Genomic DNA, 13,112 nt, shown 5'->3' on the forward strand with positions numbered 1-13,112 from the left:
GGGAGGGAGTAGTTCCTGGCGATTTCTTGGAGGGATTTTGGAGGATAGAAGGGCAGAGAGAGATTTAAGAATTGATAGGTGGTCGAGTTTTGTTTGGCCGGGTGGATATGCGCAAGCAAAGTCGAGGAGCTTTATTCCCCCTCTCTTATGGGATTACTGCCAGCAATGGACAGAGAGCGCAAGGAGGTACAGCTGCTGGCGTTTCTTGACTTCCACGGCTATAAACGCGCAGAGCATCGCAAAGAGACACTGACTTCTTTAATATTCACATTAGGGGACCTTTAATAGCGTTTGAAATACAGGGAAAGTGAGTTGCCCCAGTGCTGTAAAGACCCCACAGTGGTCGGATCCATAAAGACGCGCAACCATGACGACCGAGAGCTCCCAGCAACATTTGGATCCGTCTAATCCTCCGCGCTCCAGTCCAGCGGCGGGCGCTCTGAATGCAGCTCTGCTGAGAGCACAGCCAGTGATGGAGAGCGCGCACGCCGCATCAGCCAAGGGGAAGAAGGGCAACTCGGGCTTGAGGCGTCCAGAGAAGCCCCCCTACTCATATATTGCCCTCATTGTGATGGCGATTCAAAGCTCACCGACCAAGAGGCTGACTCTGAGCGAAATCTACCAGTTTTTGCAGGCCCGCTTCCCTTTCTTCAGGGGATCATACCAGGGATGGAAAAACTCCGTCAGACACAACCTGTCTCTGAACGAGTGTTTTGTAAAGCTGCCAAAGGGTCTCGGCAGACCTGGAAAAGGGCACTACTGGACCATCGACCCGGGAAGTGAGTTTATGTTCGAGGAGGGCTCCTTTCGTCGCAGACCCCGGGGGTTCCGCAGGAAATGCCAGGCTCTGAAGCCAATGTATAGGATGATGAATGGTATTGGGTTTGGTGCGTCTATGCTGCCGCAAAACTTTGATTTCCAATCCCCCTCGGGCTCGTTGGCGTGTCACAACAGCTACAACATAGACTTGATGGGCAATCCGGTGCCGGGCGGCTTCGAGGGACTCGGAGGGGGGCATCACGTCCCACACATGTCCTCAAACTCCGGGTCGTCGTACATGGCTGCGTGTCAGGTGGCCTCCAACGCGGACTACTGCCCGGACAGCAGCAGCAGCCCCCTACAGTCCTCCCCGGCGATGGTCGGCAGTCTGGACTGTCAGTCGCCTTACGCAAACGCAGCCTCGCACTGGGGCTCGCCCGGTGTGCCCTCATACATGAAGCAGCAGTCGTTGGCATCGAGCAGCCCCGCTCCCTCCGCTCTGCACACGGGGATGTCGTCCTACTCTCTGGATCAGGGCTATCTGCACCACAATGCCCGAGATCCCGCTGACATTTCAGGTAGAGCCCTCGCTGTGTGGTCGTGTGCATATATTGTATTTTTCTGAAAAACTACCTCTGCACCTCGATGAGTCATGAGAATCAAAGCTCCCATTTGACATTAAACGGCAGTGATGGGTTATCGGCCAGAACAGGGGTCTTCACTCTTTAACACCACCCTCTTAAAATAAACCTTTCTTAGGTTTTCAGACATAACAGAAAGTAAACGGTGTACGAATTAAGGAATCTCTATGAATACGGTTTTCACAGTGCACGTCGGATCTAAATTGTATTGGATAAGCAAAGTGCACGTGAAGATCCGTTTCTGGCTAAAATATCATCCAACCCGATGTAAAAAAAAAAAAAAAAAAAAAAGTAAAACACGGCGGCAAAGTGGCCCTGACAAGCACGAGCCAACGTGCATTAACCGATCTGACTTGATTGGAGGAAACATTACACATTTGCCTCTCAGCTTCAGTTTGTCATCACTCGTCATTTAATTGTGCGTGGAACGTGCCCGATTCTCTGTGCCCCATAAATCTCAACCTCTCTCACCATTTGATCACACCGGAGCTCGCGCCTTCTCCCGAGGCCTTAGGAAGCAAACACAATCCACAATAACAGCAGCACAATCAAAATGCACGAGGAAGTAGCGAAAATGGCTTCGAATACGTTGTCACAAACGTATTCTTAACAATGAAAAAAAAACAAAAACATACTTCAACTGCGTTTAGGCCTCAAACACGAGCCACAGCAGCTCAATAAGCAGCCCTGTTGTTGTACGATTGTTTATACCGTTTCATTACCTTCTATTTTTGCATTATTGTTCATATTTTTTATTAAACGGGGTGGAACGAATTGGCACCACTTCCCATTAAAACACCGTTATGGAGGAAGTTAAATGGTAGCTTTAGTAACGATTAACAAATTATTTACCATCGTTTAATAGATTAGTCATACACCATTAATAAGCGCAACATTTGAGTTGCCAGGTTGTCAGAAATGCCATTGCTGGCGTTTAACCTTCTCCACCAAGAGACATGGTCTTTCTTTTTTGGCTTTTTACTTCATCAACACGATCTACCTGCTGGCAAAGGCCTGCAGAGCAACACTACCAACATGCATTTCGACTATGAAGTGTTACCACAACTTAGGTCTGTCAGCACTGACTTTATGGTTAATTGGAAAATGAGAACTCCACGATTATCTCTTAATGGACCATAACTCCATAATTACCAAATACGAAGGATAAACGCCAGCCAAAGGATAAAATGACAAAGTTGTTAAATGGTTTGTAACTGATCCATGAAGCCTTGGTGAATGTTTTAATCATTATTAAAGCCATTGGATACAACCTAAAACACTTTTTAAAAAGTGCCCTATTAAAAGTATTATGTTTTGCTATCCAGCATTTTGTAATTAAATAATAGACAAAAATAATAATAATAAAAAATAAATAAATAAATATATATATCCAGATACACGCCGGCTAAAGAATCGACGAGTTTAACCTCATGTGTTCTGTTTGTTGTCAGTGGGACTTTCTCGATATTCCAGCCACTCAACTCCAGTGTGCGACAGGAAGGACTTCGTCTTGAACCTGAACGGGATCTCTTCCCTCCATCCCAGCGGCGGAGGATCCTATTATCACCCGCTTCATCACCATCACCAGAGTGTCTACCCGGACGTAAAGTCGTGTGTCATGTGACCGAGGCGGAAGACGCGAACCACCTCTGGGGACAAAGCTCCCCAGTGCCTTTACATCTAAATTCAATCCTCAGGCGGAGTTGTTGTAACAGAAATGTGGGTTTACGAAGAGGCCGTTTTATTTTCTGAAGCCTCAGTGTGGAATCAGAGACTGTTCTCTTCAGTCAACTTTGACCTTTTAAAGCGTTTAGTAATGGTTATGATACGGGGACTTGTTGTGGCACTTCACTTTCTCAGTAAACGACTGACTTTTCACACATGGATAAGCATTATTTACATTTTACTGAAAAAAAAAATAGAACACGTACCTGAATTAATCTTTACTCATGCACTTAATTTTTGTTTTCCTGATGTTGCTGAAATTGTTGCCGATTTTTCTGCAACAAGCCATTAAAGAGATTTATTTTTAAAGGATAGTTTGGAAGTGTTTAATGTCTTTTGGAAAAAATGTTTCTTGTGAAATAGTTTTAATACACAAAGATTTTTTTTAATCAGGTCTGCAGTTCTTCTATTTCATTCTCTTTTTTCTTTCTGCCACAGGAACATTATTATTATTATTATTATTATTATAAATAATGAAAAGCATTTTAAAACGCGCAGTTTGTTGGCGATTTCAGTGACTACAATTATTTCTCTTTATTCCTGACCCGTTATAAATGTTCGGATTGATAGTCACTTCCTTGATATACGAGATATTAGCAGGGAAAAAAAAGACAAAAAATCTAAACCTAAAAAAAAACCTAAAAAAAAAAAAAATCCGTATCGGTATATTAATCATCGTTTTCATTTTCTCATTGGAAAGATGGTGTACTGACACATTTCATGCTGTGAGAAATGATTCCAAAGAAAATGATCCTTCTTTTAGCGGTTCACACAGTGAGGACAATTTCAGCGTGATTTGTGTCTTATTGATCTCAGGAAACCTGCCTGTATAACTGTAATGTAATGATCGAAACAAGGAGGACAAAGGACAAATCCAATATGCAACGGAAGCTCTGGGATAAAAACAAAAAAACAACAAAACAAAAAAAAACCTCAATTCTTCCTCAGTCCTGTTGGTTATCATGTGACTTTACCGCCACCTTGTGGTGATTGAAAGTTCAAGGGCTCAGACAATATTCCGTGTTTAATGGGACCAGGTCTGACAGGTCAAATGTAGAAATAGGCCGTGTTTCAGGGGAGTACTTTTATATTACATCGGTGTTTATATGGAAGAATGATGAGTACATTTGACCCCATCTTTTGATCCACTGCATACATGTTAAATATGTAGTCCAATCCCAAATGAGCTACATAGAGACGACTGAAGTGGCACAGTCGAAGTGTTTAGAACACTTAACCGGGATTCTTTTAAGATACTGCACAACGGCAGCATCTCGTCAGTGAGTTTTCAAAAGACGAAGCGGGATGGCCGGACCTTGAAAAACTTCTAATGTGTAAAAATTAAAATTTACAAATATCCATTCATAAATTTGTGTCACAGCTGAGTTCATGATACCTCGGTTTCATTTTAAGCGCTTAATCTGTTTAATGTTTAAAAGGGAATAATGATCATTTATAATATCAATATTGAAAATAACTGTACTACACACTTTAATAGCATCCGATTGAGAACTCGAATTTTGCAGTTTCCAGTGAACATTTCCTAAAATTTTATGAAAACGACGCCCTTTCCAGACTCTAACATTAGAGTGCTTATGAAACATCTGCCAGATGAGATGAATGTTATACTGGCGGGGCAGACTGCTGTCAGACTGACAGAGAAAGTACAAATTCAAATGCACGACGACGTTGCCAGTCAGCAACACCATTCACCATCGGTGTTCTCTAGTCATCACTGTGACCGGTTTCCAGCGCACGAATGCTGTCATCGTCGTTTTTTTTCCCTGTCTGGCCGCCCTACATGACCAAAAGGAGGAGAGGCGGACACAGGGGAACCCAAGGATGATAGTGGAAGAAGCTAGAAGTTGCAAATTACTCGAGGGGAATGGCAACACGTGGTGAGCTTGAGTACAAATCGACAATTTCGTTTCAAAGACATCATCGAAAAGAAGGATAGAAGGGGACCCTGAGAGGGATGGGTCTAAGACGGGAGCCACTTGAACTTGTCAGTTGTTACGAACTGTGACTGTCAGAGCTGTTGTTAAGGTTTTTTCATCCTGGCCCAAAATGTCCAGTGTCCCTGCCTGAAAGTCACACCTTTTCATTCAGTGGCAATATTTGGTGCAGTGGTGCTCCAGCTTCAAAACTGATCTATAGGCAAATACACGTTCTGTACACCTTGATGAAAGTTATTTTCCTCATGGTGTTATGATGTATTGAATAAATTAGAATATGTCTCAATACAGGAAAAAAAACAGGAATAAAAAGGGCCCGAGCCCCATAAACAAACAAGGTCTAGAAACATAAGAATCTGAGAAACATTTTGATGGCCATTAATTCCGGGTCGTACCAGTGCCCATATTCTATGAAATGAACAATCAGAATATTTCTGCCACAACAATGAAAGGTTACAGTTTTTTATACCGAAGCTTCAAATTTTGCTTATTTATGGAAATGATCCTGTAGCAAAGGTTTGGGGTCAACTTGACCTGGTCTACTGAAAATAGATGCTTATGCCTTGAGACGCTTTGAGCAGACAGGCAAAGCCCCGTACGCCGCACCTTTCCATGGATTCGCACTGGACTGGCATTGGCAGCAAAAGTGTTGTGTCTTCAGTGTCTTATTAATGGCCAGTTAAATGCTACATTACACATTTGTGGATCCTCAATTAGATGTGGCTAACGACTACACCCAACGTTTGCAGTGAAATTACACCAAAGAGAGACCGTTTACAATGACAAGCTGCTCATGTCATCCAAAAGCATGAACCAAAATTGTTCATTATCAGTGCTTTTTACCTAAACACTGTGGCGTTGTTAGTAGCGCATCTCAGTGTTTTTCCTGGTTTTCCTTGATCTGATGTCGCCTTCGTGTCTCTCATGATGACCAATGAGCTCTTATGCCCGGTCAGTCACTGTCTGCAGTACTAACGTAGACCATCAGGTGGCAGCAGTGTCTCATAAATATTCTGCTACCTGTCAGAGGCTCTTAATTGTAAAATGGATCACAGCGCACACACACACACACACACGCACACACGCACACACACACACACACACACACACACACACACACACACACACACACACTCAAGCACGCATACACATACACATACGCACTGACACACTCGTGAAATGAATCTTAATGGCACTCATCTTGTCAGCCATCTGTTGTTGTTCCCTTTTTTCGTTTTTATCCAGAAGTTTACATTTGAAAATTTTGTTATAAAATGGTTGGTAGCCATTAATGTAGGGACTTCGTTATGGTTTAGATTAATCAACCCCGATTAAAAGTTCGATAAATCAGTGTAATTGCTTCGAGGACAGTGAAGAACCGTAGCCCTTTGAACGGCAGAGGGAGCCAGATTCATAGTTATGATAACCCCCCCCCCCCCCCCTCCTCTCTCTCTGTCTCTCTCTGTCTCTCTCTCTCTCTCTTAAAATAAAAGCATCATTGTGAGCTGGATTTTGAATCACGTTGTTGGGTTTTCTGTCAACATTAGTATTTCGAGCTAATGATGTGAAGAGGATGCATCGCACGCTATTACTTAATTACGTCTTTTTTAAGACTTGGCATTATATAATTATAACCACATATTAAATAGCATATCCATACTCCCATTGTTTGATTATTTATTATGATCTCGGCTTTTGCTTTAGAGAGAGAAACACTTAATAATAAAATGGCAAGATGCAATATGTTGGTGCAAATGCACAAATAGCCAAAATAAGTAAACAGATAAAAAATAAAATAACATTAAATTGTAATACATTTTAGTGGAAAAACATATTTAAACAGGTGCCCACATCACTATAAAAGTATAACATGTATTCTAATAATAACGATGTCCTCATTATATTGCAATTAGATTGGTAAAAAAAAAATAGGCAACGACCATTAAATGTTTCGTCTGCTGTTTTGTGTATTATTTTGACTCCCATTCGTGTTTTTCACCATCCTTCAGTCGTGGCTGCCTTAAATAATGAAGAGTTAAGGAGGACTGGGTGGGCAGGCCATGGTATTAAGTAAAAGGCCCGTAGTGAATTGTGTAAACAGCCCAGGGCGGTGGAAAAAGTTCATGCCCGGGTCCATGTAAGGAGAAACCGGCGCAGCACCAGGCCACTGCACGGACATTTAATTAAGACGACCTGCAGAGGATTACAGCGATACCGGTACTGTAACTTTGCCTCGCACTGACCATTAACAGTTTCATGCACGGTCGCCTTTGACTGCAGGGCGATACAGAGGCCTTCGAGGTCGGCTTATGGAATAATTTTTCTACATTTGATCAACACTTTTACTCTTTTGATTTACTCCCCAAAAACCCATCTTTAGAATTAATGAAATGGCATGGAAAATCCGCAGTCTGCTATAGAGCACATAATGAACTCTCCAGAGAACTTTTAAAATGAAAACAAAAAATAATATATATATACATATATATATAGAGGGGCTGCATCTGTGTGAAGAAAACAAAAAAAAGTGTATGTGCATAATTGTGCATTAACGCTAAAAAAAAAAAAAAATCTGCTTAATGTCCAGTTTCGTCGATTCAGTTATTGGGACAGTAAATTCTCCATAGGCCTCATACATCCCAGCACGTGAGGTATTCAAACGCTTTTGATGGAAAGCCCCGCATATAAGGCATCACGGTCTTCCCATTTAGCTCCCGTACGTTAAATCCCTATCTCGAGTAAACTCTCACCCCCGGTCACTCTGGGCCCAAACCGTCTCTAATTTCCGTTGCAACGCTGTCGCACTTAACCGCCCTCTGCCAACGGTGCGAGGCTCTGTCCTGCTTTGATCTCACGACGGTGATCTGCGGCTGGTGTCGAGTCCTTTTCACTACTAAAGATGCACTTTAAAGGACGTTGAACTGCACGTAAACGAGGCCATTTGGTTGGCGGGTGTTGCTATCTTTTCCAATATAAAAAAAAGAGAGGGGGGGTGGGGGTGACGTGATTAATTAACTTCTCATTAAGAGCGACAGCCACGAGGGAGCATGCCAGATACGTTCACTGCATGCCTTGCGAAAAATCCTTTTTTTTTGTTTTTGTTTTTGGAGAAAGATCAGAATTAATTTAATGCCATAGCATCTAGACAAATGTGTAGATGTGAAACTTTTAAATTTGAAATATCAATCATCCGCCTCTGTCAACTGCAGGTGTGACAGGGGGTGTCTTTCTGTAACAACGTGCGCCGGGACGCGCACTCCACGGCCCGACTGCGCGCATGCGAGTCGCTCTGTCGCGTCCGAAGTCTTGGCTGCAGTGGTGCCGGGGAGTTACCGACACCTTCTCTCGTTAGACCAAAAGCCCCGAGTGTGGCCAGGAGCTCGCTGCTCTCTCTGACTTCCCATTGGATGAAGCGTGCACTTCTTGAGGCGGAGCTCCACTGGCAGCAAAAAAGAAGGAAAGAATTTAACTGCGCAAAAGTCCTGTGTGGTGACGGATGTCCGAGGTTCAGAACTTTTTCAATGTGCGTCTCATAGAGACACGGAGATGGGGACGGCTTGAACACAGCTGAGGTCCAGCACGCTGCACTGTTGTCAAGACTTTTTCTCTCTTTTTTTTTTTTTTCTTTTCGAGAGAGCAGTGAGGAACTGTGATTTTGACTTCGCCTTCCAGCCTTGAGAGGAGGGAGAAGTCGAGCGCTACCTCTGCCTACTTCGGAGCTTTATTTTCGCCGGATCAAAGTGAAGACATGCAGGCTCGCTACTCCGTCTCCAGTCCCAACTCCCTGGGAGTCGTGCCGTACATCAGCAGCGACCCGAGCTACTACCGGGCCGCTGCCGGTGGGGGATACACGGGGATGCCTGCACCTATGAACATGTACTCTCACGCGGCTCACGACCAATACCCTGCCAGCATGGCCCGAGCGTATGGACCGTACACCCCCCAACCTCAGCCCAAGGATATGGTCAAACCCCCCTATAGCTACATCGCGCTCATCACTATGGCTATCCAAAACTCGCCTGACAAGAAGGTGACCCTGAATGGGATTTACCAATTTATCATGGAGAGGTTTCCATTTTACCGAGACAACAAGCAGGGCTGGCAGAATAGCATCAGACACAATCTGTCTCTGAATGAGTGTTTTGTCAAAGTGCCCCGCGACGACAAAAAACCCGGTAAAGGCAGCTACTGGACCCTGGACCCGGACTCTTACAACATGTTCGAAAACGGGAGCTTCTTGAGGAGGAGGCGGCGGTTCAAAAAGAAGGACGCGCTGAAAGAGAAAGAAGAGCGGCTGCAGAAGGACCTGCCGCCGAGGCAGCAAGGCCGGGAGCAGGAGCAGCCGGTGCAGGGCTCCCAGCCTGTGAGGATCCAGGATATTAAGACTGAGAACGGCACAGTCACGCCACCGCAGGCCGACTCCCCTTCTTTGAGCACCGTGCCCAAGATCGAGAGCCCGGACAGCAGCAGCATGTCCAGCGGGAGCCCTCACAGCATCCCCTCCAGTAGGTCCATCGGCATGGACAGCTCCGAGCACCACCAGCACCACGGCCAGGCCTCGACGCAGGGCTTCAGCGTAGACAACATCATGACCTCCCTCCGGGGGTCTCCACAGGGGGCCACAGAGCTCACCTCCAGCCTCACCGCCTCCACCAGGACAGGTATAACACCGTCTTTGTCCCTAAACTATTCGCCAAGTCAGACATCTGTCTATAGTTCACCCTGTAACCAAAACTCCATCTCCACTACCTCCAACGCAACCTATCATTGTAACATGCAAGCCATGAGCTTGTACGCCGGGGACAGATCTAGCCACTTGGCACCGAGCACCACCGTGGACGAAACGTTGCCAGATTACTCAGTCACAACCACCTCATCCTCCCTGACCCACGGTAATCTAAACTCTGGGCAGGAGGGCCACCATCCCCACCAAGGGAGGCTGACCTCATGGTACCTCAACCAGGCCGGAGACCTGGGCCATCTGGGCGCAGCTTACCCAGCACAGCAGCAGAACTTCCACTCCGTCCGAGAGATGTTTGAATCCCAGAGAATTGGCTTGAATAACTCACCGGTGAATGGGAATAACAGCTGTCAGATGTCGTTCCCACCGAGCCAGTCCATCTATCGCACTTCGGGAGCTTTCGTATATGACTGCAGCAAGTTCTGACCAAAAAAACAACAACAGCAGCAGCAGCAGCAGCAGCAGCAGCAGCAACAACAACAACAACAACGACAACAACAACGAAAAACGGCTCGATATTTTTCTCCTGGTGTTTGAACTCTTTCAGTAAAATTCAGCGTCCCCCATCCCCTGTCACCTGCCCACTCCTTATGGACTAATATGAGACAGAAAACAAAAAAACAGAAAAGACTTGATCTTGGTTTTTCTAAAGAACAGTGTTACTGCAAATAACACGTAAGTCTCTCTTTGCTTTTGTGGCTTTATGTGATATGTTAAAGGTATGTCAGTTTTCATGGACGTGTAAATTGCATATAGTAATTTATTTCTAAACTGTAGCCGGATATTATGGACCAAACACCAAAAAGTGTTTCTAAATTGAACTGCCTTAATTGTCCAAAAAATGTTCCATTATAAAAGTTAAAAAAAAAAAAAAAAAAAAAAAAGGAACGTGTATATCGCCGTACTATTTCAAAGATTCTTCATTTGTTGAACAGTATTTTGAAGGATTTGTTTGTTTGTTTAATAAATTGTCATTTTATGTGAGTTAAAGTTACGCCTCGTTTCTTACTTAGACTTGAATACAGGCTAGTGATATTTTACACTCAGTCTGGCCCGTGTTAGTTTTGTGTGGAAGGTAAATAGGCCTCGTTATGAATCTGATCTGACCCCCCCCCCTCGAGATTTCATTTCTTCAACGGCGTGAGTTCATCGAAAAATATATTTTTGAAAAATTATTTGGACTCCAATGTGCCGCAATTACGCGGACCTTACTCGCACAAAAAGCTAATATTTATTTACTCATGGGAACAACGCTCTGGAAACATGTATTTCGTTTCTCATCTTCTTATTGGAGAATCCTTTAGGAAACGGAGGGGGGGGTGGGGGGAGAAAAAAAAGCCAATTAGTATCCATCGGCGTGCGCACGTCCAAAGAGAAGGTGCATTCAAAGGATGTGTTGTATTTCTAGGCTTTTAAACGTTTCTCAGTCAGTTTCATATTCAGTTCATATTTCCATTGTCCTATTAGAAAACGTGTGTCAGAGTTGATGTTGACCTCGCGGCCCAGACCTGAGAAAGATCCTGCGCACGGCGCGACTTTTGTTTTGGATCGCGCTGTGTGTTTACTGGCGCATGCCGCCGCTTACTTACTATCATACCACACATGCCAAAGATAGTCCCGTTGTCGCTTCAGGTTTGACGTTTGCGTTCTCACCGGTGTGACCCTACGCTGACGTGACCGGAGGCAGATACGACCGTCAGGTTTCAGCGTAGGCGCTGGGCTCATCCTACTGTGTCAGAGGGTTTGGATGTCCCGGCTAATTGCGAGAACGGGGAGATGTTGGACTGGCTTTATATGTTCGAAGTGTCAGATTGAGGTTTTATTGTAATCCTTGTTGGCAGTCGTTTTTAAACTAGCAGTTATAAAGGCTTTAACAGTTGGTTCCCCCTCAGCGTGAAAGGGAATCAGTCTCTTTTGATCACATTCAATGACAACTCATAAATTCCCTCAAAATACGCATGTCTTTACTATTATTCGGTATATCAGTAGAAATTGTTTAAAGTAATTTATATATAATAGATATCTATCAAACCAGCTTTTTAATTTAATTTAATTTCACTTAATTTAATTTATTTTAATCTAATTTAATTTAATTTAATTTAATTCAATTTATTTTAATTTAATTTAATTTAGTTTTAAGATATTTACTGATAGCTGAAAGATATTTATTTAAAATCTCATTAATATATAGGCTACAGCATTTAAAAAAATATTAAAATGGTTTTTGCTCGGATAGACTGCACATGGCTACAGTTTACAAAAATGTTGTCAATAATAATAACAATAACAATAATAATAATAATAATGATGAGGATCACAATAATTTTATGAAAAATTCAACACTGTAGACAGTTTTATTTAAATATTAGCTATAACATGGTAATAATATCAGCAATTGTCACTAAATAGGATAAAAAGAATAATATCCAGTAATGAACGTAGCCTAATAGAAATAACAACACACATCCATAATTTGCACATTTAAATTCCAAACCGAGTTGCTTGATTTCTCTTTTACTCACCAACATTATGAGGACAATTGGGACAATTCAGAGGCTTTTTGCTTAAGTTTCAGAAACAGAGGGGGGTGGCAACATGCCCCACAGACTGTGACAGTCAGAGCCCACGCATGATTCAGCAGCCTGTCATATTGCAACATGTAAACTGTGATTCCGAAGACCCCTGTTTCTAAAATGTATGGTGGGTTAGGCGGGCTTATTCTTCATATCCCCTTCGGTCGTTTCAGGCCTTTAGATCAACAAGACGAGAGCGACGGCAACAATGAAGTAACAGATCTCAACAAAACATCTTGAGGGTAGCTGCAGGACGTGCATTTCTCAGACCACACAGGCCCTTTTACTGGCATGGTCTTTATTTTTGAAGCAAAAACGAAAAAGAGTGAATTGTTCAATGCGGCCACAATGAATTCCTGCTCGTATGTGTCTCCCGGCTCTCCGATTGCACCAACTACAATCAGGCTCATAAAAGTCATTAGATACTTTCCCAAGTATAGGCCCAATAAACAAACGTCGTGTTAGTCAAAAGATTGATGGCGCCCTCGCAGAATGGACCAGGTCAGGAAGGAATAAAATTCAATCAGAGAGCTGGAATCGTTTTTCATGAGAAGGAAAAGGCAGAGAGGGAGACGGGGGTCAACGAGGAGGATGTCGGCCGCCAGAGCACCATCAACAATGTAACAGGACATAGCAGAGAGGTAGAGAGAGTTTAACTTGGTGTGTGTGTGTGTGTGTGTGTGTGTGTGAGTGTGTGTGTGATTTGATTTGATATCCT

The 13,112-nt window shown here is 43.6% G+C and overlaps 2 protein-coding genes across 2 annotated transcripts; both read left to right on the forward strand.

Moving 5' to 3' along the window:
- Window positions 1-41: 41 nt before the first annotated feature.
- On the forward strand, window positions 42-3,419 carry foxf2a (forkhead box F2a). The gene is made up of 2 exons (XM_040144122.1): window positions 42-1,337; window positions 2,852-3,419. Exons 1-2 carry the CDS (start codon window positions 368-370, stop codon window positions 3,022-3,024), a joined length of 1,143 nt encoding a protein of 380 aa, XP_040000056.1. The 5' UTR covers window positions 42-367; the 3' UTR covers window positions 3,025-3,419.
- A 5,157-nt stretch (window positions 3,420-8,576) lies between these two features.
- foxc1a (forkhead box C1a) lies at window positions 8,577-10,661 on the forward strand. Its single transcript, XM_040144085.1, has one exon. The coding sequence runs from the start codon at window positions 8,829-8,831 to the stop codon at window positions 10,245-10,247; it is 1,419 nt and encodes a 472-aa protein (XP_040000019.1). The 5' UTR covers window positions 8,577-8,828; the 3' UTR covers window positions 10,248-10,661.
- Window positions 10,662-13,112: the final 2,451 nt, after the last annotated feature.

This window comes from Xiphias gladius, chromosome 14 (genome assembly GCF_016859285.1).
Source record: "Xiphias gladius isolate SHS-SW01 ecotype Sanya breed wild chromosome 14, ASM1685928v1, whole genome shotgun sequence".
Lineage (NCBI taxonomy): Eukaryota > Metazoa > Chordata > Actinopteri > Istiophoriformes > Xiphiidae > Xiphias > Xiphias gladius.

Bases quoted from the DNA above. Each gene is read 5' to 3' on its own strand.
- foxf2a (XM_040144122.1), top strand. From the start codon at position 368: ATGACGACCGAGAGCTCCCAGCAACATTTGGATCCGTCTAATCCTCCG. The intron at 1,338-2,851 runs GTAGAGCCCTCG...GTTTGTTGTCAG, and splicing joins AGATCCCGCTGACATTTCAG to TGGGACTTTCTCGATATTCC.
- foxc1a (XM_040144085.1), top strand. From the start codon at position 8,829: ATGCAGGCTCGCTACTCCGTCTCCAGTCCCAACTCCCTGGGAGTCGTG.